Below are 20,852 nucleotides of genomic sequence, written 5' to 3'. Positions count from 1 at the left end.
TTTTTTTTAGAAAAATCTCTTGTATCCAGCATTGAATTGGTTGATCAGAAAGCCAATTAGGCACTATGCCACACAGAAATAGTATTTTTTAAATGCAGTTTTTCTCCTGATCCCAAACAGATGAGGAGACAAGGAGGGAGATTTCTTTCTCTCTCCTTTTAAAGGAAGTGGCTAAATAGGGTCACTTGAAGTGTGGTGTGTTTTCCTGCCCTGAAATCGCCTTGCATGTGTATGTAAAGATTTCCCTAAACGACATCCCATACTATACCTCCAAGTGATCCTGTTTTGTCCAATCTGTTCCAATCAATTTAATTACCCCCTTATTCTATTATTTGAGTGGTGAGACCACAAAATAACCTTTTCTACAAAGGCCTCAAAAGAATCTTTGGTAAAGAGGACCAAAGCCTTCGATCTGTATGAGGAGACAAACAGTCTCTAAGACTTTTTGTGCTAAGGGGTAAGTCTAGTGAGACGTTTATCCCATTCTCACCCCTACAGTGTTATAAAACATGGCACTCGACAAGAGTTTGTGGAATATCACAAGAGGTTCCGCATACCTCTTTGGACAGATTTAGACAAATCCTTAGCTGACTCAGCTGAAATGGTCATCTGCTGCCTGCCTCCTTTAGCTCTGCTCATACCCTCTAATGTTTAGGGTGGTTTGAAGTTACCTCTATTTCTCTTCCCAATTCATGTCATTGCTCTTTAATAGGAAAAGCTAGTGAATCTGTAAGCTATCTGTAAAACACCTTGCTACACTACACAGTTGGAAGATGATGCTCATGAACTACAGAGCTATAAAGGATACAGCCACTCAAGTATTGAGTAACAAGGTCCCATTGGCCTTGACGCTAAGATCACAGTTTCACAGGCTATAGGAAGTTCTAGGGACCTCCACAGAAAATCTTTTCTTCATTGTATGACTTGCACATATTAAGAAGTGGTTAATCTAATCTACTTAACATTTTAAAGTGGATATTTTATTCTGCTTTATTCTGTCGCATTAATATTTGTTTCAAACCTTAGAAATGTGATGCACTAAAACTGAAATCAATTGTACCTTCATAAATCCAAATACGGAACTTATACAGAGCCCACAGTCAATTTTTTCCTGTTGACACAGTATTTCCTGCACTGCTGATGTACAAGGGTTCAGAAAATCTGTTTTAAACAAACTTTGCACACAGGTGAAACAAACAAAGAAGTAAATAATAAGAGGAAAGCTAGCCAATGCGTAAAGAGCCCAGTGGAGTGAACAAGACACTAATGGTATTAATGATATTTATTACATTAGCCAGAAATGAACTGAGTAGGGCAGGAAAAGCACTTCCTCTCTTCATTGCAAGTGCAAAAAGCTGTTTGTGTTCGTAAGGATAGAAGCAATCTTGCCTCCCAGCTAAAGTTTCCGACAATGATTTTGAGACATACAGAATAGAGATAGGCATGAATTGAAAAATGAATTGCAAAATTCATCAAAAACAGCTAATTTGTTGATTTGTAGTCATACAAATCAATGCCCCTGAGGAATACAAATCAATGGATTTTTAGCTATTTTTGCTTTGTTGATTTGTTGGGCTATAAAATGCCCCTCCCCAAGCACCTAGAGACACCAAAATTGCAGGGAAGCTTCCATTTACTCTCCATTACAATCCTGCCATGTTTGGTGAAGATTAGGTTTCAAATGTCCAAGTTATACACCCACAAAGAGGGTGTACAATAGAAAAATCCCCCCCAGGCACCCAGAGATATCAAATTCACAGAGAAGCTTCCCATGACTTTCCTCTACAATCCTTCCAAGTTGGGTGAAGATTTGGTTTCCCCATGCCAGCTGCTAAACGACACTTTCCTAGAGGGGCCCACTTCGTGGGTGTGCAACTCGGATGTCTGAAACCCAAATGTCACCAAACTTGCAGGGCTCATAGAAGAGAATCAGAGGAAGCTTCTCTGAGATTTTGGTGTCTCTAGGTACTGGGGGGGGCATTTTGTACAGCTTTAAAGGCAAAAATTAATTGACAAACTGATTCATCAATCTGTCTGAAAAAAATCATAAATTTGTTATTTGTCGTTTGTTGACAAATCATGAATAAAAGCAAATCACATTTTTTTCCTGATTTGTGCCCATCTCTAATACAGAACGTCAAATATTAAATTCTACAGAGGCCCTCGATGAAAAGCAAGATACTCCAGAAACTCCTATATTTATAATAATAATAATAATATAATTTATTGTCATTGTAAGTATATACACCGTATACCATACAATGAAATTTATGTAATGAAAATGAAGTCTGGAAGCCAACGGAGACAAGATAGACAGAAAGAGGTTTCCCTTATTCCAGCTTGTAAAGTACCCCTTACCCTTGGCAAGGATCCAAAACAATGGCCCTTGGACGTGGAACACGGGCCACCACAGATCGATTAGATCCATCCACAGCCATTGAACCGATTGTCTGATTTAGATAGTCACTGTAATAGAGTCTGTTGTTGATCCAATCAAAGGCTATGCCATCTGGGGTTCCTAAATCTTAAGATACATCAGACATAACATAGAAGGGGGGAAAATAACCATCTATGTGAAAACCTTTCTTGTTTTAGTTTAAACTGTCATTGAGAGTTTAATGCTAATCTGCTCTAACAAAAACTTGCAGACTCTGCTCCATAGGAGGAAGCGGAAAACCTGACCCCATAACTATAGAGTCAAGCATGACTTCTTGAAATTCTGACATGAAAACATGACTATTTCCTAGCTTGACAACGTCTACACTAGATCCGTTTACTTTGCTTTTTTTTTTACATATTGTTTTAACACAACTTAAGTTTTCTAAATAAATATTGTAAGCAAAGAGAAGAACTGTGGCCTTTATAATACTGCTAGTGATAATGGAAGAAACCATTGAAGGCTTTCATTTACTTAAAGAAAAGCACATTTCACTGAAGTCACCGTGGCCTTAATTCCATGGTAATCTATTTAGGATTGCTATCTTTTAGCAGAATTACTGACACAGCTGGAATATTAATATTATTAAGCATTCAAACTTTAAGCCACAGCCAAGAACACAGTATCAAATTCTTTAACTTATCACCAAGTATTACTGTATTATAATCTAGAAATATAAAAGCAATTCAAAGACAAACAAAACTTCGATCAAACTGAGCCTTCCTAAAATTGGCATTCAAAAACATATTTAGAATTATAGCCTTACAAACTTAAGTCTTAATTATATTTTGAAAGAAATCCTATAGCATGAATGGCTGGCAGTTACATTTTGGGCTATTCGACGGAGCTGAATCACAACTTTTGTCCCCAGAATTAAGAGTATGAAATACACGCCCCTGTGTAGGCAGGCTTTGCAGTGGGGAGCGGAGGGGAAGAAAAGTCCTGTTGTAACCTGGGGCCCCTTGCTACAGAACTGTGGGACTGCAAACCTTAGAGCTACAAGTTTATTGTGAAAACTTCCACAGAATGGGTGAGATTCTGTTCCCACAAGTTATGCTGAGTTAAGGCTGACGTCGTCTGCAGCGATGGTGATTTTTTTTCAGAAGAAAAGCATTTGTGATTGTCCCTTGAAGGTCACAAAGCTTTCACGGGATCCCTTCTATAATGGGAAATCATGCAAAATCATGGGGAGCGGGGCCTTATTTTCCGAAAACTGCTGTCACCAGGATGGTTTTACCAGCATTCATGATTTTCAAAAATTGAAGATTTCCCTCCCCATCCTATGACACACACACACCCCCAACAGCTTCGGCACAATGAAGGATATCCCAAAGGAATCTTGGGACCCACGGGAGGGAATCAGACTTTTCCCCCCAAAAAACTTGCAGTAGCTGGTGACATTGTCAGTCTTATGCAATGCAATTTGGTAGACTCCATATTTCTGCTGAGTCCATATATATCAGATTGGGCTGCAAGATACTTTTCCCAGCTTCCGGGATGTAGTAATATTTACCTGACGCCACAACAGTAGGGTTACCAGTTCCGGAGTAGATAGAAATCGAACTGATTCTTCCTGTGCCTGCTGGAGAGCTTTGAGTGAAAAAGATGATGTTGTTTACACTGTCGTAGTCCAGAGCTACTGCAGTCCTCAATACATTCATTGTGCGAAATGGAGGGCTGTGGTTCTCAGGATCCAGATGCATGCTTCTAAGGGCGTTCTCCAAGGCAAAGATCAGATAATTATCTGTTGAAATGGAACATCTCTTGCCATCGCTTTGTAGCAATCCAAATGCACACCCACACTTTGGTGTCTGCTGATCAGGAAGTGCAAAACACAGGTGGGAACAGCCTCCATTGTTCTCCAGACAAGGGTTATAGTTGACATCAGCCGGTGAGCGTGGTTGAACATTGTGGTTGTAAACGGTAACATCCCTCAGCCAATTGATGTTGTCTCTTATAACTGTCGGCTGTTCGGTATTCCCTGGTTCTTTACTGGCTTGAAAGATTTTTTTCAAATTCCTATCCACCCAAATGATAGAGTTTTCAAACACGGTAATGCCATACGGAGTTGGGTAACGGCTGCCGTAGCGGACAATTTCAGGCTCCCCCCCATCATGTGAAATTCTTGCAATCATATCTAAAGAATCGTCCACCCAATAAATGTAACCGCTGTTGCGATCTACTGCTAAGCCACGTGGTGTAACGATACCTTCGGACACCAGCACAGTCCTATTGGTGCAATCAAGAAGTGCACGTTCAATCTTGGGGTTCTGTCCATAGTCTGCCCAAAAGAGATACCTGTTTTGGGGGTCTACGACAATATGTCTCGGCATATCCACAGTGGTTTTGAGTAGTATACGGCGGTAAGTAGTATTTAAACGCAGAACTTCTATAAAAGTCTCCGTTAGGAAGGCATTGGTAAAATAGAGATTTTCTGTGTGCAATAATAAATAAATAAATATTACTGCAATATACAAGTATCTACAGTTTACAGAATTTAGTAAAATAAATATAGACAATATAGTATATTAGTACCCTAGAGGCATTATTTCAGTCAAGCTGTTTAGCAACAGTTTATTTTCCTTAATCGGAGTCAATTGTTACATCTAAATGCCTAAACTATGATCCAAGACAGGCCAGAATGTTTTTGCAAGATTTGGTTTATCTTAATCATGGTTTAACATGTATTTCTAGCACAGCTTCCTTGATTCTGCACATTCTCAGCTTGCAAGAGGACAAAACAGTCCCACTGATGTGTCTATACACACCAACCCCCTTTAAGGGTTTAACTCAACACACTAAAACCAAGTTACAGCCCACATGGGCTCAAATGCAGCAACAGGCTCTCTCCTCTAATTTAAAAGGTTTTTTTTTTTCCCACGTGGGGACTCAAAAAATCGCTTCATGCCCTAAAAAAGGCATGGGAAATATTGCCAAGTTTTGAGCGGGAGCCAGTGCCTCTGGATCCACCACATTCCAAAACATTGTTCATGGGGTTTTTTAATGGCCTCTAGAGCAGTAGTCCCCTACCTTTCCCCAACCGTGGACCGGTTGGGGTGTGTGGCACACTCACAGGGGGGCGTGGTGCACCCTCAGGGGGATGTGGCATGCTCGTGCGCATGCACACAGTGCACTCGCAGGGGGCGGAGCGCGCTTGCATGCATGGACGTGGCATGTTCGTGGGGGGGCAGGAGATCTGTGCCCGCAGCCCGGTCCTGCCTAGGCCGTTGACCGCTGCCGGTAATGGACCAGGGGGTTGGGGACCCTTGCTCTAGAGCAGTGGTCCCCAACCTTGGGCCTCCAGATGTTCTTGGACTTCAACTCCCAGAAATCCTGGCCATTAGAGGTGGTGGTGAAGGCTTCTGGGAGTTGCAGTCCAAGAACATCTGGAGACCCAAGGTTGGGGACCACTGCTCTAGAGGATATAAAGAGTTTTTTTAGTTAAAAAAAACACAACACACACAAACATAATTTGGGTGTCATGGGAGTGGGTGTAGCCCTCCAAAGTCCAGAGATGAGCAGGTTTGCCTGCCTGAAGCCTCCGGAGGTTGCCAACCTGTGATTTACAGCTACAAGACTGAGACAGTAAGTGGCAAGCTCGCATGTTTCCTCCTTTTGTTTCAGATTAGACACAATTTAGTGTGTTGCCTGAATCTTAATCTGTGATTAATAGTAACCATGATTATCTGAAATAAGATAGATTTATAAAATGGAATTGGAAATTATCTTCTTTCAAACAACCACTGATAAAAGTAACCACATTTTTTTCATGAGGTTGAGTCTGGAAGCTTTCATTACCATTTTAAATCGACAGGAAGCTGCTGTTGACTGAAAATGGTAATGTGAGCTTCCAGACTCTTCCTTGCTGTCACGCCAAAGGGAGGATGGGAACATATGAGCCCAAGGCCTGCTGTGGCTTGCCATCATGGTGCTAAACCATGTTTTAGTGCTGTGTTCATCTATGAAACCTGAACAGAACTAGGAGTAAAGCAAGAAAACATAACCATCTGTTAAATGTTGGATGTATTCTAGACTTTGCCTCAAATCACATTACCACAAGCACATCGCTTATCCTGGATTATATAAAGTTGACAAAAATGAGGAACAAAAATTTTGAGTGTCATCAGAATTTAAAGGATATTTTGCAAACTCAAAGGTAATACAGTATCTGAAGAATTCATAACAGAGAAAGGGAGGGAGAGAAGAGGCAACACTTTTAGCTAACCTCGTGCACTTCTTCCGTTCTCAGGCTGAAGTCCTCCTGTGCGTATTTATTTAGAACTAAACAGCTATAAACTGACTGGGACTTCCCTTTGCATGAAAAGACTTCTGGAGGGCCATTACTGGTCTTTTTGTTTCAAGATTTTACTTAAACAGTGAGCAGAAGTAGTACCAACCTGCTACCCAATCAACTGCAATGCCCCTGATTCCATTGAGTCCTATCCCATTTGTGATGACATTTCTAAAATAGGAGCCGTCTGGCTTGATTTTGCGTATTGCATTTTGGGTTGGATATCTGCTACTGAAGTCGCACCAGTAAATGAAACCAGAAGGCATATGGACATCCACGTGTAGCGCATTTCTTCCTGAAACATTACGAGAAAGGAAACAGATCATTTATTTTCACTTTTAAATTCTATTTCAGGAATGCAGAGCCTTGACCCACCCACAAATGTTCTGGCCCAGCATGACCAAAGGATCCCCAGCGCCCATCCCATTTAATCGTAAAGCATCAGGCTCAAATTAAGAAAAAAAATTAAACATATCTTTATCTTGTAAAGAATCCAACCACTTTCCTTCAGCTAGAGAAAGTTGGAGGCAGTTGAAAAGAAGAAAACCTAACATAAGATGCATTCAGTCAATAATGGAAGACGCAGCTTTTAGTTTGCAAGATCTGAGCAAAGCTGTTAATCGTAGCACTTTTTGAAGGTTGTTAATTCACAGCATCACTGTAATCAGAAGCAACTGGATGCCACCTATTAACAAGGCTGGTTCACACAGGCTCATTCATCACTCCCGGACTGACATTGTGTGCTCAATGATACTACCTTGCAGACTTCCATTATCAGCTCACATTTACTCAAGCACGTGAAATTTTAGTGGCATCCATACATACATGAAACTGCTAAGCCGGAGAACAATGGGAGTAATGAGAACTATATAAATATATGTACAAATCAGCTCCTGAAATTATGAAAGCATGGTATATATATATTGCGAGTGGTTATGATCCACTGACAAAGAACCTGAGCAAATTTCACAGAGGTTTTTTCTTTTTCCAACTGACTAATATCCACAATGTAGTAAAAAAGTGATAATGAATGGAATTCCATTAGTGCATCTCCTCTGGAAATCTGGCTGCAGGCCCAGGTGTCAGCTAGACCCAGCAGAGCATGTGAGTAAACCCACAGCACACAGCTGTAATGGAAATTAAGTGGCCCCAGCTTTTACTGGTTACAGGCAAATAAGCTTGGCCCAGCCTAAAGGAGACAGATCCAAGCAACACTGGACCTGCCTGCCAACTGATGAGCCCTGCCAGCCCAGCTGCTGGGGAGATATCAAACCAAAGGATGGAAAAACAGTGGTTGTTGTCAAGATACATAACCACTAGGTGGTCTTCCTACTGTTTGTGTTAAAGTCAACCCCAGCCTGTCCCCAAGCTAGGAAGCCCCTGCTATCTTTCTTCAAGATATATTCTGTGAATTGCTCAAGTGGAGATACTCGTATAAGCCAGCCAGCCTAATTTCACCACCCCTGAAGAGTTGGTCCAATGCCCATAAACACCAGCCCTAAGGGACCTTGATTAAGCTATCAAAAAAAGAATCCAACTGAATAAAGCCCTCAACCATGTTTTATCACATGCTTGGTGGTTGCTCTGCTTGAGAGAATGGTGGGTCAGTTGAAGCTCTGGCTCAGCCTGAAGCTTAGTCCTGAACTGGCAGCCTATTATGCTCCAGATGCAGACCTGAAGGTACAACTCTCAAGGAATTTGGGGGCAGCAGACATTGTCACATGACTGCTACCACCAGCACTGACTTGCATGCAGTCCCATGTTGCTGCCAGGCGGTGAATTGGGCCCCTGGTTAAGTCCTGAGACCCGAGCTTCTAGCTAGATTAATGGACAAAGAGTGGTACCTGTGATCCAAATTGATTGATTGATTTTTATACTGCCCATCTGGCAGCCAAGGTCACTCTTAAGCCAATATGTCTAGATTTTTCTTTTTAAAAAAAGCTCGCTTTGTACTATCAGGATCCAGCCATACCCAGACCCTTGAACCAGAAATCTTCTAGAAGGAGAAGAGATAAGAAGTAGAGCTTCACACTGAATCCCTGCACTACCAAGTAATCCTGAGAAGTTCAGTCTTCCTACAGAGTGTCTTTGGCTGTCCTGAACTCCAACTGTGGCACTTGGGGTGCCTCGGCTCTTGAGAAGATTGTCACCCAAGGACTGTTGAGGGGCAGAAGATGACAAATGTGGCAGGGATTCCCAGTCTACTGGCAAACTCTCTGTCCAGTCATGTGAGGGTACACAGAGAGATAAGAATCTTTCATAAGTCTCTCATGGGATCAGGGAGTGGCTGGGGGTGAGGAAAGGCTGACACCTTCACTTCCTATACATACATTCAGGGCACAAACAGATGGCCCAAAAGCAAAGGTAAAAGCATATTCCTGCTGCAGGGCTCTGTGTTGTACTTTCAGACACCTTCAGCTGTTAAGAAATCCCCTTGTCTGTAAATCTGTTTCTTCCACAGGTCTAGTTCTAGGGATGGCTGACAGAATCAGCCAAGAAGCCCCATCCACCCCACCCCTGGCCTAGACAGGAAATCTCTCCCAGGCTTCTCCAGATGAACCGGCTGGATTTTACCTTCCACCCCTTTTCTAACAAGGAATGGACATCCCCCAAGTTTTTTTCCCCATGTCATATACTCTTTAAAAATTCTTGCCCCAACAAAATGAAAAATGTCTATCTGACTGCCTTTAGGAACAGATATTACTGTATAGAAGACCTCCTTTTGATTAGAAATATACCAAGGAATCCTGTGTGACTCCTTAAAGACCAACACATTTTATTTGGCATAAACTTTTGTGGACTGCAGCACATTTCATTGGATGCAGCTGCTTTCGTCTCAGAAGAAGTGGGCTGCAGTCCACAAAAGCTTAAACTGAAATGTTTCTAGTTAGCTAGCTTGTGTGGCTGGCTTTTAGTCTCAGATCATGAGATCATGTATGCACAATTACAAGCAGAACGTCAGAAAATTAATTATCTGCAATGCTGGATTATGACATTATGCGGAAAAGGATTTTGTTCAATTCCTATCATCTTTACTTACCTCTTCCCGCCATGGGGACCATTGCTTCGGAGTGATCAGATGTCTCTAAGCTAAATCCTTTAATTGCAGTCAACATGGAAACAATGACAAAAGAACTATATGGGGAGCAGGTCCTGTTATCAGGATTTAACTGGAAGCCAGTAGCACAGGCACAAGAGAAGAGCCCACCGGGCAGAGGAAGGCACAGCTGTTGGCAAATCCCAATGTTGTTGCTGCAGCCATTGGAGGAACCGGCAGAAGCTAAAGCAGAGGGAGACCTGTACGTTTATTCACACCATCATCCAACAGCACTAACAAAAGTATGCTTTTCAAAATATCTCAACTTATACTTTAAAAAATACAATTGTACCTTAATCTAGCAAAACCTAAAACACGGTATTTCCCCTACAGTTACAAATATTGAAAGTATAAAATTATCAAATGATCTATTTGAGGCAATTGGCTAGCAATGAAAGAATCCAGGATACAAGTATCTTTGGCAACAGCAAATCCAGGGCAGCAGTTCTGGGATGCTTTCACCTGGAGGTCCCCCTTGGAAGGCTCTCTGCCCCGTCTTTAGGACATGAGGAGAAACACAACTTGCCAGACTGCTTTGGAGTCAGTGGGTCCTTGAGCGTTGCTTTGCATAACTAATTTTTCAGCAAGAAAAAATTTTCCTTCAATGTTTTATCCAGAAATTATACTGTATTTTTACAAATGCTTTCTTCCTGATACTACCTGTATCAGCTGATTTGCTAGGACCACTCTTAATTAATAAATTAAATAATTAAGCAAGCAAGCAAACAAACGGTTTTATGTATGCCTAAATGGACCAGTGAAACAAAATGATCTTCACTCCACTTGCTACCACTCAGTCCAGGTGGCAACTCTGGCCTCTCAGTCCAGAGATACGTACGACGTTCTTGCTTGCACCACTCTTAAAAATAGGAAATGAAATGTTTCTTGCTGGGATTTTTTTTTGTTCATTTAACAGAATCTATAATCCAAAGAAAAACACTTTTATCTGTTTGTTTGTTTGTTCATTCGTTCAATGCATATCCCGTCCATCTGGCCAAAGGCCACTATTGGTAATTTACAACTTTGTGCACATTAATCAATAAAGCACAACGATCATTTAAAATAAGGGCCTTGTGGAACAGCTTTCTTGGGGCCTTCATATACTCACTGTCTCGGTAATACACTCGGAGACATTTCAGCCCTGAAACGTTGTCTCTCAGAACCACTTTGTTTGCTCCTGTGGACTTGTCAACCCGCTCAATGACCTCATAATCCCGGTCAGTGTAGTACAGGAAAGACCCGTAGACAGCCACTCCCCATGGCTGCGAGAGGTGAGCAACTACAGTCATCCGATTAGTGCCATCCACGTTGCCTCGTTCAATCTAGGAGATTAAGGACACTAAATATTACCAGTGGACCTCTCCGAAGAAGAATCTTACATCAGGTATATAATGCAGACCTACTCCTTCCCCTAGCCATTATTCACTTAATATTTTTCCCATTTGTTCAGATACCACCTCAATTTTACTTTTTAAAAAACTTAGATTGCATAAGCAGTTGTTCAAATAAAGTTCGTTACAACTTTTATGTTATCTGCATCACGGCCAGCTTCATTCATTACATTTTAAAAAACAATGCTACCGTAATATTTTTAATATTATAATTTTTTATGCTCAGTTCTTATCCCTATCTATAATGATATTTTCCCCTTCCCTTACATCCTCGAGAAACAGTAGGGTCTAGAGTACAGGAGGCAGCCCATGCTCAGAATAAGGAGGGCATCTCACCCCAAAATTTCAGGTGAAATGTTCCTAGACCACAATCCACAGCCACTGCAATGCTCACAAAGAGGTTTGAAACACAAACACATGCGCATGAACTTTGTGATTTAAATTCTAAAACTGAGTGGCTCCTTTTTTTAAATAAAAAATTGATTTAAGCTCTGGCCAGACAAAAAGTGCTACATTCATCTGACTATTGGCGTGCCTGAAGAATATTCTCTGCTAGCAAACATAATTCAAAGCATTTTCATTAGAGAGGGACATAAAGAGAGAATGCCTCCAATTCTATGCCTTAGCTGCTGAGCTCTTCACTACTCCTTTTCATACTGATCATTATATCCAAGGCGTGCAAACTTGGTCATATTGTTTGCAGACCACATAACCTTTTATACAGCATATTCAGTGCCAGCACTAATGGGGCTAACGATGGTTTGCCTGAGAATTTGCTGCTTGAATTATTACTATCAGAAATACTGTATTTCTAAAGCAGATCACTGTTAACTCCTCCAGCAACATTGCCATGGCATTTTAAGCCTACCAACAAAGAACTCCGGCACAAAGAACTTCTTGAGCAACTAAGGCAGCAGCAAAGCCATATCCGTAAGGTAAAAAAAAATATCCAAAACAATTGTCTAAACAGCAGTAGCTTGATTTAGTTTTCGAGTCTATGATTACATACTTATATATTCAGGCAATGAAGCAAGGAAGGAACTGTAATTCCAAAAATATGCTAGGGCACCATCGTTTCCATTAACTTCCTGCATGGAAGCCCTTCAAACGTTGTATCAAATGAAGTACAGACATCAGTATTTTCTTCAATGACATATGTTTGGCAAATTTCATACAGATGTACACCCACAAGGAGCATTCATATATGTTGTATAACATAATCCCATCTTTTATTAGACGGTAAGCTTCTTTTCAATTTGTTTTATTCTAATTTTCACAAATCATTACCATTCTATACTAAGAATGCTAATCAGTAAGTTGAGAGAGTGTGTGTACTGTGTATGTACACACACACATACACACACACACAGTGGCCTGATAATATTACATGTGCTTTCTCTTTATTTTTGTCACTTCATCTGAAAATAACATTCTATACGTGCACTTCCACATAAAGCTTGGATTCAGAGCTGTCAAATAAGTGAAAGACAAGTTTTTCTTTGGCCAATTTTAAACTGCCACTCTGTGTAAAACCTCAACCTCGCCAGGGGCTATACATTCAGGACACCCAATGCCAGGAAGAAAGTCAGTACATGAAGAAACATATTACTGCCACATACAGGACATTTCTGGTAAAAAAAAGAAAAAGAAGTCACCTCACTATGCGTGCTTATTTGGGAGTAAGATCTGCTGAGCGCTTTGGAATTTACTTCTGAGCAGATCTGCATAGAATTGCTCTGTGATTCACAAGGAATTACATTCTTTTTGTTTCTGAAAAATCATCCCCAACAAAATTAGTCTGCAAAATTTATTCCCCACTTATTAACAGCTGCAGATTAAAAGAATGTAACAGATGCTGCCTTGTCCTACCGCATATTCCCTACCAGAAAAGCCCATACTACTTCAGCTGTGTTAGGCTGCAGAATTCAGGTACGTATATAAACATGGGTGCACACATACCACCTCAGTGCTTGTGACCAGCCAGTACAGCTTCTGTTCCTTCCTGTCCAGGGTGATGAACCCTACACGGTCTAGATTACCAGTGAAGAGGGTTCTGACATCTGAGCCATCCATGTTGGCACTGGCAATCTTTGCTGGGACCCCAGTGTCAGTTCCTTGGTCTGTCCAATACAATTTCCTGCAATACAGGTTATTTCTCGTCAACTGAAAATTCAGCTATGAATAATGTCTGTGAGCTCAGTAACAAAGCGCATATGCATGAAGTGGACTGAATTTACAACAGCAACAAATCTGCATGCACTTACTGTCGTGCTACTCCCACCACCCAGGAGTAAGACGCTTGTCATACACAGATGACTTTGGGCTACAGAGAACTTCACAACGCAGACAAATTCAGGCCACAGCAGGTTCACATGCTTCTGAAGCGTGTACAACTAGTAGGCCAGTAAGGACAGTATTCACAGGTAAGTATGGCAACTCTTCCTGGCCCTCCCTCCAGTCCAACAGAACTCCTGTTGTCTCCTGTTTTCTCCTACATTACCTCGTGAGGAGAACAGGTGGCCCCATTTGTAAGCTTATAGTCAATTGGTAGTTCTTCCAATTGACTATAAGCTTACAAATTCTCTTCCTTGAGAGATCTCATCCTTGTGCTTTGCCCAGCTGAAAGTAGCACAAGGTTTGCCCTGCGGTATGGCTGGGCATTCCTGGAGTTTGGCTACTGGCCTGGCCATGGTGAGTGCCACCCCTGGCTGGAAGCCTCTGGTAGGGTCCCTTCCAATTCAGGGAACTGTGGCGATTTGCTGGGCCTGAGGCTTCTATCTCCCTAGCTCTCCAAGGCTCAACGGATGGGAGGTTTCTTGCTTCTCTTCCTCTAAGCAACACAACTTACATTGAGAGAGCCCTTGATTAACCCCAGCTCTGTTTTCTATTGTGGGGTTTCCCCTCTTGTCCTTCTTTCTTCTGCATCCTCCCCATGTGGCCTCCCTTCCCTGATGTGCCTGTGCACACCACTTAAGTTCTCTGCCTTTGTCCATGTGTGTCCCCCTTCCTCAGTTTCTACTTACTCCCAAGGTCAAGGAGAGATGGGTGCTGTGACAGTAGCAGAAATTAGACCCATAGTGGGCTCCCTTGTTGATGGCAATGGTGGACATATCAGGTAGAGTACATTTCCATAGATGTAAAGCATCTGAGCCCAATAGCAGGCCCACTTACCCAGCCACACTTAGAGACAACAGAATTTAACTCTGAGTAAGCATGCTATATGTAATGATGTATATTGGTTATTGGGACAAAACATAGCAAGTAACCATCAAAGGATAAAACTGCATTGCAAACAGCACATCGCCCTGTATGATGACCTGTTGAGGGAGGTTGACAGGGGAAAAACATCTCTGTTAGTCCTTCTCGACATCTCGGCGGCCTTTGATACCGTCGACCATGGTATCCTCCTGGGGAGGCTCTCCGAGTTGGGAATTGGTGGCCTGGCATTGGCCTGGCTCCGTTCCTTCTTAGAGGACCGACCCCAGAGAGTTCAGCTTCGGGAGAGTGTCTCAGCCCCGTGGAGTCTCAACTGTGGGGTCCCACAGGGATTGATTATCTCCCCATGCTGTTTAATATCTATATGAGGCCACTGGGTGGGGTCATCAGGGGGTGTGGGGCATCGTGTCATCAGTACGCTGATGACACCCAGCTCTACATCTCCTTTCCTCCAACTGCAGGTGATGCTGTCCTGTCCCTCCGGCACTGCCTGGGGGCTGTACTGCAGTGGATGCAGGAAAATGGGCTGAGGCTGAACCTGGACAAGACGGAGGTTCTGAGGGTGGGTGCCCCCATTATCGGCAGCATGGGTGACTCTCTCTCATTTGGGGAGGTGACCCTTACCGCCAAGAGTGGGGCCCACAGCATGGGGGTACATCTGAACCCGACACTCACCATGGAAATGCAGGTGGCGTCGGGTTTTTTTTGGGGGGGTGAACCTTATGGGACAATTCCAAGGTCTCCACCACAAAAATGACAACGTATGAAGGCATGGAAGTGAAACTGCTCTTTCCCCCTGTCTTTAAGAGGGACCTCTCAAGTGGCCATGAGGGCTGCAAAAAAGGCCACCAGCAGGTTGCTTGTAAGTGTTGGGATTATGACCATATTGAGACCTGTCACAGGGTAGATATTAGAGAGAGATTACTTTCCCCCCACTTGACATGGGCTGGGTCTGAACTTCAAGCTACTATCTGACATACTAGGAATCTCCCCACAGAAAAATTTCCTGCATTCAGAGCACAAGATCTCAACATTGAGTTTACAAGTGTCACTTTTTAAATAACACTAACTTTACACTACATACCAAATAAAACTACTGTTAGAAAAGTTTAGGATGTGTTGAACTCACCCTCGAATGGGATCCACAGTTAAACCAATTGGTCTTCCAGAACCTGTGGTAGTACCATCATTAGTAATCAGTGTTTTTCGATAGGTAACTTCACTGTGGAGCTTCAGTACCTAAAGAACGTACCAAGTACGGGTGAAAATTAAGGTGAGCCGAGTTACAGTGTTGATAGTTTTTGGTGTACTTCTGAGTACCTTTATTGTGGCATTGACCAATTTTTTAAAAAAATAGTATTTCTGAAACTATAAAGTTCCACTACCTACCTCTATAGATTGTGTGTCAGGGTTACTATAGTACAGGTTTCCGGATATCCAGTCTAAAGCAAGGCCGATTGGCGTACCAATAACAGCTGCTGGGGCAAATGTGGTCCTATTTGTGCCATCTGACTTCACTCTATGAATTTCACCCTTGAAGCAAAAACAAAATTGAAAAGAAAGCATGAACACCAAGAAAATCCTGTATCCCATGTATACATATTAGGCATTACAAAGGAGTATCTCTAGGCCTTTTACTTTAAAGAAACTACAGGAAATGAATGGAATAAAACTGTCAAATAAAACACAACACAATCATATGGGTGTCCGCCTGCGTCTAGTCCACACAGAAGTAACTTTCATTTAGCTCAATGGGATTTACTCCAAATGAGGGTGTGATCAGATGACTGCAAAAGTGTACACCTGGTTGCACTGGAAAGGGTCACTTTAAACAGGAGCAATCCCCTTTAAAGCAACTCTTCCATCCACTGGTGAAGCACTCCAGTCCAGCCCCCAAAATTATAAGCCCTACAGTCATACCCCATCCCACTCCCCCAAAAAAGATCTTGGGCATAGACCATGATCAAGCTAGAGCATTTCCCTTGCATCAAGTCATCCAAACTGGTATCTATTTCCCTGTATAATTACACCCTGATTGTGCTCAGGACTACAGCTACAATCTGATTTTTTTTTCCATTTAGATTCCACAGATATTATAGGGAGCGGGGAGAAATCAAGATGTGAAAGCAAGGTGCGGGAGAGAAACAGGAAGAAGAATACAGAAATGAAAGGAGAGAAGATATGAGTGACTCCAACATGAAAGGCTATTTTGAGTTGAAGTGAAAGATGGATTTGGTTTCTCTGTGAAAATATCTGAACCAGAATTATTCTCAAGTCAGCCATGCAGAATGTTGGTGACACACATGGTTATCCAGTTACAACAACCCTAACTGAGGCCTTTTTATTCTGTCAGGTCATGATTGTGTTATTTTGGCATGTTCCTGTTTTGGTGGATTTTATATAATTTGCCACCGTGGGGCTGTTTTAGCTGAAAGACAGAGGACAAAAGATGGAAATAAACAAACAAACAAACAAACATTTTTTGTACAGTGCAGGATTAACTTTGGGCAGCACTTCCAAACACTAAACAGGAAGTTGGACTTTTGGAAAATGGCCCACAGCCTATCAATCAGGTGTAACTTTCCCCTTCATTAATCACAGGATGACACAACAGGTATATTAACAAAAAGTTATTCTGGCTGTATTACGACGACAATAATCGTAATCAATAAAAATCCATACAAAATAATTGCATTTACTCACTGGATTTTCAACCCAGTAGATCATCTGTTCCGAATCATCAAAGTCAACATCGTATCCATTCTGGATTCCTGCTATTGGAACCATGGCATCATTGGTCTTCTCCTCAGGGTTGAGAGAAACACCATAAATTACGTTATCTCTTACAGCTATAAGGAACGGCTCTTCAACTGTAAAACAGCATCACAAGTAGCAAAATTTTATTCTTCCATATTGTCTACAGGTAACAAAGCAACATTCTGTCTCTTGTTAATTCTTGGATGTGGGGGCTGGTTTTAAAAATCTAACAAACATGAATTCATATCATATGCTGTGAAACATATTTAAGAGTTTGGTATTACCTCCTCTGAGAGGCACGGACTCTCCAGGGTCTGAAACGCAGCTCTTTTGGGGCTGCCAATTATAGAAATGAAGACTGTGTGTTCTACTGCCTCAAAGATACTAATTTTGGAGTAGTCCATCTTAAGTCAACATCCAAGATGGCATCCATGAGGACCTAAATGAACTTCATATTGAAAACATTTCTAGTTTCTTGGAGCATAATAAAAGTTTAACAATCCCAGTCAGATTGAACTGACCCAAAAAAACTAATGGGTTTAGCTTCCATGTAAAAAATTTAATAAACCCATAAAAGATCAAGCTTTCAACAGATGGAAGGACATAATTTCCTGTCGAAAGCTTGATCTTTTATGTTTTTATTAAAGATTTTACTTAAAAGCTAAACTCATTAAGTTTTTTGCATCAATTCAATCTGTTTGACTGAGATTGGTCAATTTTAAACTCCATATTGTTCAGCAGATCTTGAAAGAACAACTAGTCTCTGAGATGTGCATGCTGAATGAGCCCCGAATACATATAGTTTTCTCCTCATACATATTTCAGTTGTAAGTGCAACCTATAACAGAGAGCCTTTGTTTTTCAGAAGTCCTAAAGTCTACTTGCCTGATGCAGTGGATGGTCCTGATCCACAAAAACTTGCAGACTGTATGATGACTTTTTAGTTGGTTTATAAAAGGTATTGCCTACTCTTGCATTTGCATTTTGTACTGACCACATGGTTTCCTCTTGTTCCAATAGAAAAATATTGGAAGATTCCATCCTGGATCAAACTGCCAATGCTCTGAATTTTTAAAAAATGCAAACAGTGCTGTTTTGGAATCTACACTTTTTTTGTCATCATAATGGTTTTGCAGCAGTAGTTCCACCAATTAGCGACAGAGACTTTTAACAGTATCACTGTCGTCAAAAGAAAACAGTGCAAACAAAACACGGGTTGGCACAGTTGCTGAGAGTTGCTGATGGAAAGCCAAATTAAACAATGTCAACCAAGATTAGAGTCATAATCAGTCTCTGAAGGGGTCAAGTCCCCATTCATTCCAGACCATTAATGATAATTACTTGACAATGAAAAGTGTTGGCATCATAGTGCCGTGCTTGTATTGGCTAATATTTCATTTGCTGCATGAAACTACTAGGCAGCACAATGAAGGGTGCTCACCTGGAAATAAGTCTCTCTGGGTGGGATTCAAAGTTACCCTTTTATCATCAAAAGGGGTCCTTCTGTTGCAAGAATATCTTTTCTTTTACTGAAAGGAAACCTTTGGATCCAACCCACTGTCTTCAAAGTTCCATTTCCAGGCGAGTAGGGATGGAAGGGCAGTGTTTGTAATCCCACAACCCATTAGAATGCTGAAATGTCACTGAAGGCAATCCTACTGTAGTCTCATCAACCATAACTTCAGGAGAAACTTTCTAAGCAAGGTGGATGTGATGCTTGAGCACTACTTAAGTCCTAATAGTTTCAAGACGCTTAAGTTTACTCCAGACAAAATCCTTGATGTTTTTTGTACCCTAATATATTTTCAAGGTATAAGATAATACCCAAGGTATGCAAAACATGGATTTATAATATATTTGAACAAATTGAAATTGTATAAAAAAATTTCAAAAGAAGCATGTACAGATTCTGCTGGGTGGCAAAATGGTATATATTAATGGGTATGTTTACAAAAAATTTGCCACAGTCCCAAACAATAGGACATGAATGGGACAATGATATAACAACAGTTTGGAGTATTTTCCTTTCCCCAGTGCTCTGCAGAAATATGCAGCAAGGTACAAGAGAACCCTTTAAAACAGCCTGTTTGATTTTTCAGAGAAAGCTTTCCAGCTCTCATGATCCCACCTCTCATGCAATTCACATGGTCAGGGGAGAGAGTCCACCCAGAAGGGCAGGCACACGAATAAAAGCGAGGTCCCGATGAAGAAAGCAAACACAGGTGGCTACAGGGGGACTGGTCACAAAAGTTGATACCTAGGAGAAATAAAAGGCACTGGTAAATCTAAAAAGCAGCAAGAAGTGCTCTGTTCTGACACGAAAGCGGGTAAATATGCAAAACTCTGTATGGTGTCCCAGACATCCCGACTATGTTGAACAAAGGTGGGTCACAATCTGCCTTAAGAGCTGTATTCCTGGGGTGGAGGCTAGAATTTGTTGTGGCTCGCATTTTGGGGGCAAAGCCCCCAACATGTGAGCCATAAAATAGCACTGCATGCTCATGAAAACTCTCTAAAACTCTCAAGTTCTTCAGCTTTGTACAGTCTGACGACGATGACCGCTGGATGTATTCAAAGTAGTCCTGATGCTTACTGTGATTTAAGTTGCACAGTTTGCTTTTCCATTGCCAAAGTAAACTGGCTGAACTTACCAGCAGGCTGTTTTACAGGGTGGACTGCAACAATACCGAGAGGCTGGTGAACATTATAAATCATGACCGTTTGGTTCCTTCCGTGCCATTTGTTGGCTCGAATTACTCGATGGGTGTATCGGTCTGTCCAATATACAAAATCTTCAAAGAGAGTAAGTGCATGCGGATGTCGTAATACCTAACGACAAGGGCAAAAAGGGTTTGTTCTCATTATTGTTGTTAACAAGAGGTGACACGGAAGATTAACGTGGGAAGTTTTAATTTACATCTGCTCCCAAGTGTCATTTGAATGAGAAATTTAAACCAAATGCTTGGTAAATGTAAGCTTCATTGCTCAGTCTTTTACTGAAATAGGGCATAATTAACCAGCTTCTTCTTACGAAAGGTAGCTTCTCAGCAGCCAACACAGGAGGAAGCAGAAAAAGCAACTTATTCCCAGAATGCTTTCTTCTCCCTATCTCGTACTGTCCCCATGAAGTACTATTTAGGGATGGGTTTGATGTAATTCCAGGACTCCCTGCCCCAGAAGCCACCTAAAATCCCCTAGGCAGACTTCTGGGATGGGAAAGGAAAGAAGAAAGGAAAAGAGAGGTCTTCATACTGCTGTGGTCTGCGTCATTCCCCATGCTTTAGGTGGGAACCGGAAGAGAACGCCCGCCCCCCTCCTCAGTCACGCTGCTTGCTGAAAGTTGACTCGCTACCCACTAGGTTTTATAGAGGAAGCCTCTAATAAACCAAGCTCCCATGGATAACAGGTAACAACAGAAGAAAGACTCCTCCCAGTTTTCAGAAGTCTATCTAGAGGATTTTAAGGGATTTCTGGGACAGGAAGTCCTAGAATTATGGCAATCCCATCCTTAGTACTATCTTCATGGCTGTGACATTAAACCATTTCACACTGCCTTTGAAATCCACTGTGGCCTTGTGAACAGACTGTTTCACTTGGACTGGAGGGTCTCAGGTTCAATTCCCTCTTAACCAGGAGGCTTGCACAACACAGATTAGGATCATG

At 41.7% G+C, this 20,852-nt stretch overlaps 1 protein-coding gene across 3 annotated transcripts in view; it reads right to left on the bottom strand.

Annotated features, from left to right (window-relative positions):
• The window catches only part of LRP2 (LDL receptor related protein 2), a 194,525-nt gene that overhangs the window by 67,675 nt on the left and 105,998 nt on the right, over positions 1-20,852 (bottom strand). For all 3 annotated transcript variants that reach the window (XM_078394476.1, XM_078394478.1, XM_072981712.2), the window contains 11 exons: positions 19,841-20,018; positions 19,318-19,446; positions 17,136-17,302; positions 15,822-15,965; positions 15,562-15,671; positions 13,176-13,353; positions 10,934-11,147; positions 9,769-10,008; positions 6,835-7,023; positions 3,951-4,871; positions 2,359-2,524 (listed from right to left, as the gene is read on the bottom strand). In XM_078394476.1, coding sequence (XP_078250602.1) covers positions 2,359-2,524; positions 3,951-4,871; positions 6,835-7,023; positions 9,769-10,008; positions 10,934-11,147; positions 13,176-13,353; positions 15,562-15,671; positions 15,822-15,965; positions 17,136-17,302; positions 19,318-19,446; positions 19,841-20,018 — 2,636 coding nt within the window. The remainder of the gene's footprint in view (positions 1-2,358; positions 2,525-3,950; positions 4,872-6,834; positions 7,024-9,768; positions 10,009-10,933; positions 11,148-13,175; positions 13,354-15,561; positions 15,672-15,821; positions 15,966-17,135; positions 17,303-19,317; positions 19,447-19,840; positions 20,019-20,852) is intronic.

Source organism: Pogona vitticeps, chromosome 1 (genome assembly GCF_051106095.1).
Source record: "Pogona vitticeps strain Pit_001003342236 chromosome 1, PviZW2.1, whole genome shotgun sequence".
NCBI classification, from domain to species: Eukaryota; Metazoa; Chordata; class Lepidosauria; order Squamata; family Agamidae; genus Pogona; species Pogona vitticeps.
The sequence above is the reverse complement of the archived record's forward strand: the minus strand, read 5'-3'. Positions and strand labels throughout refer to the sequence as shown.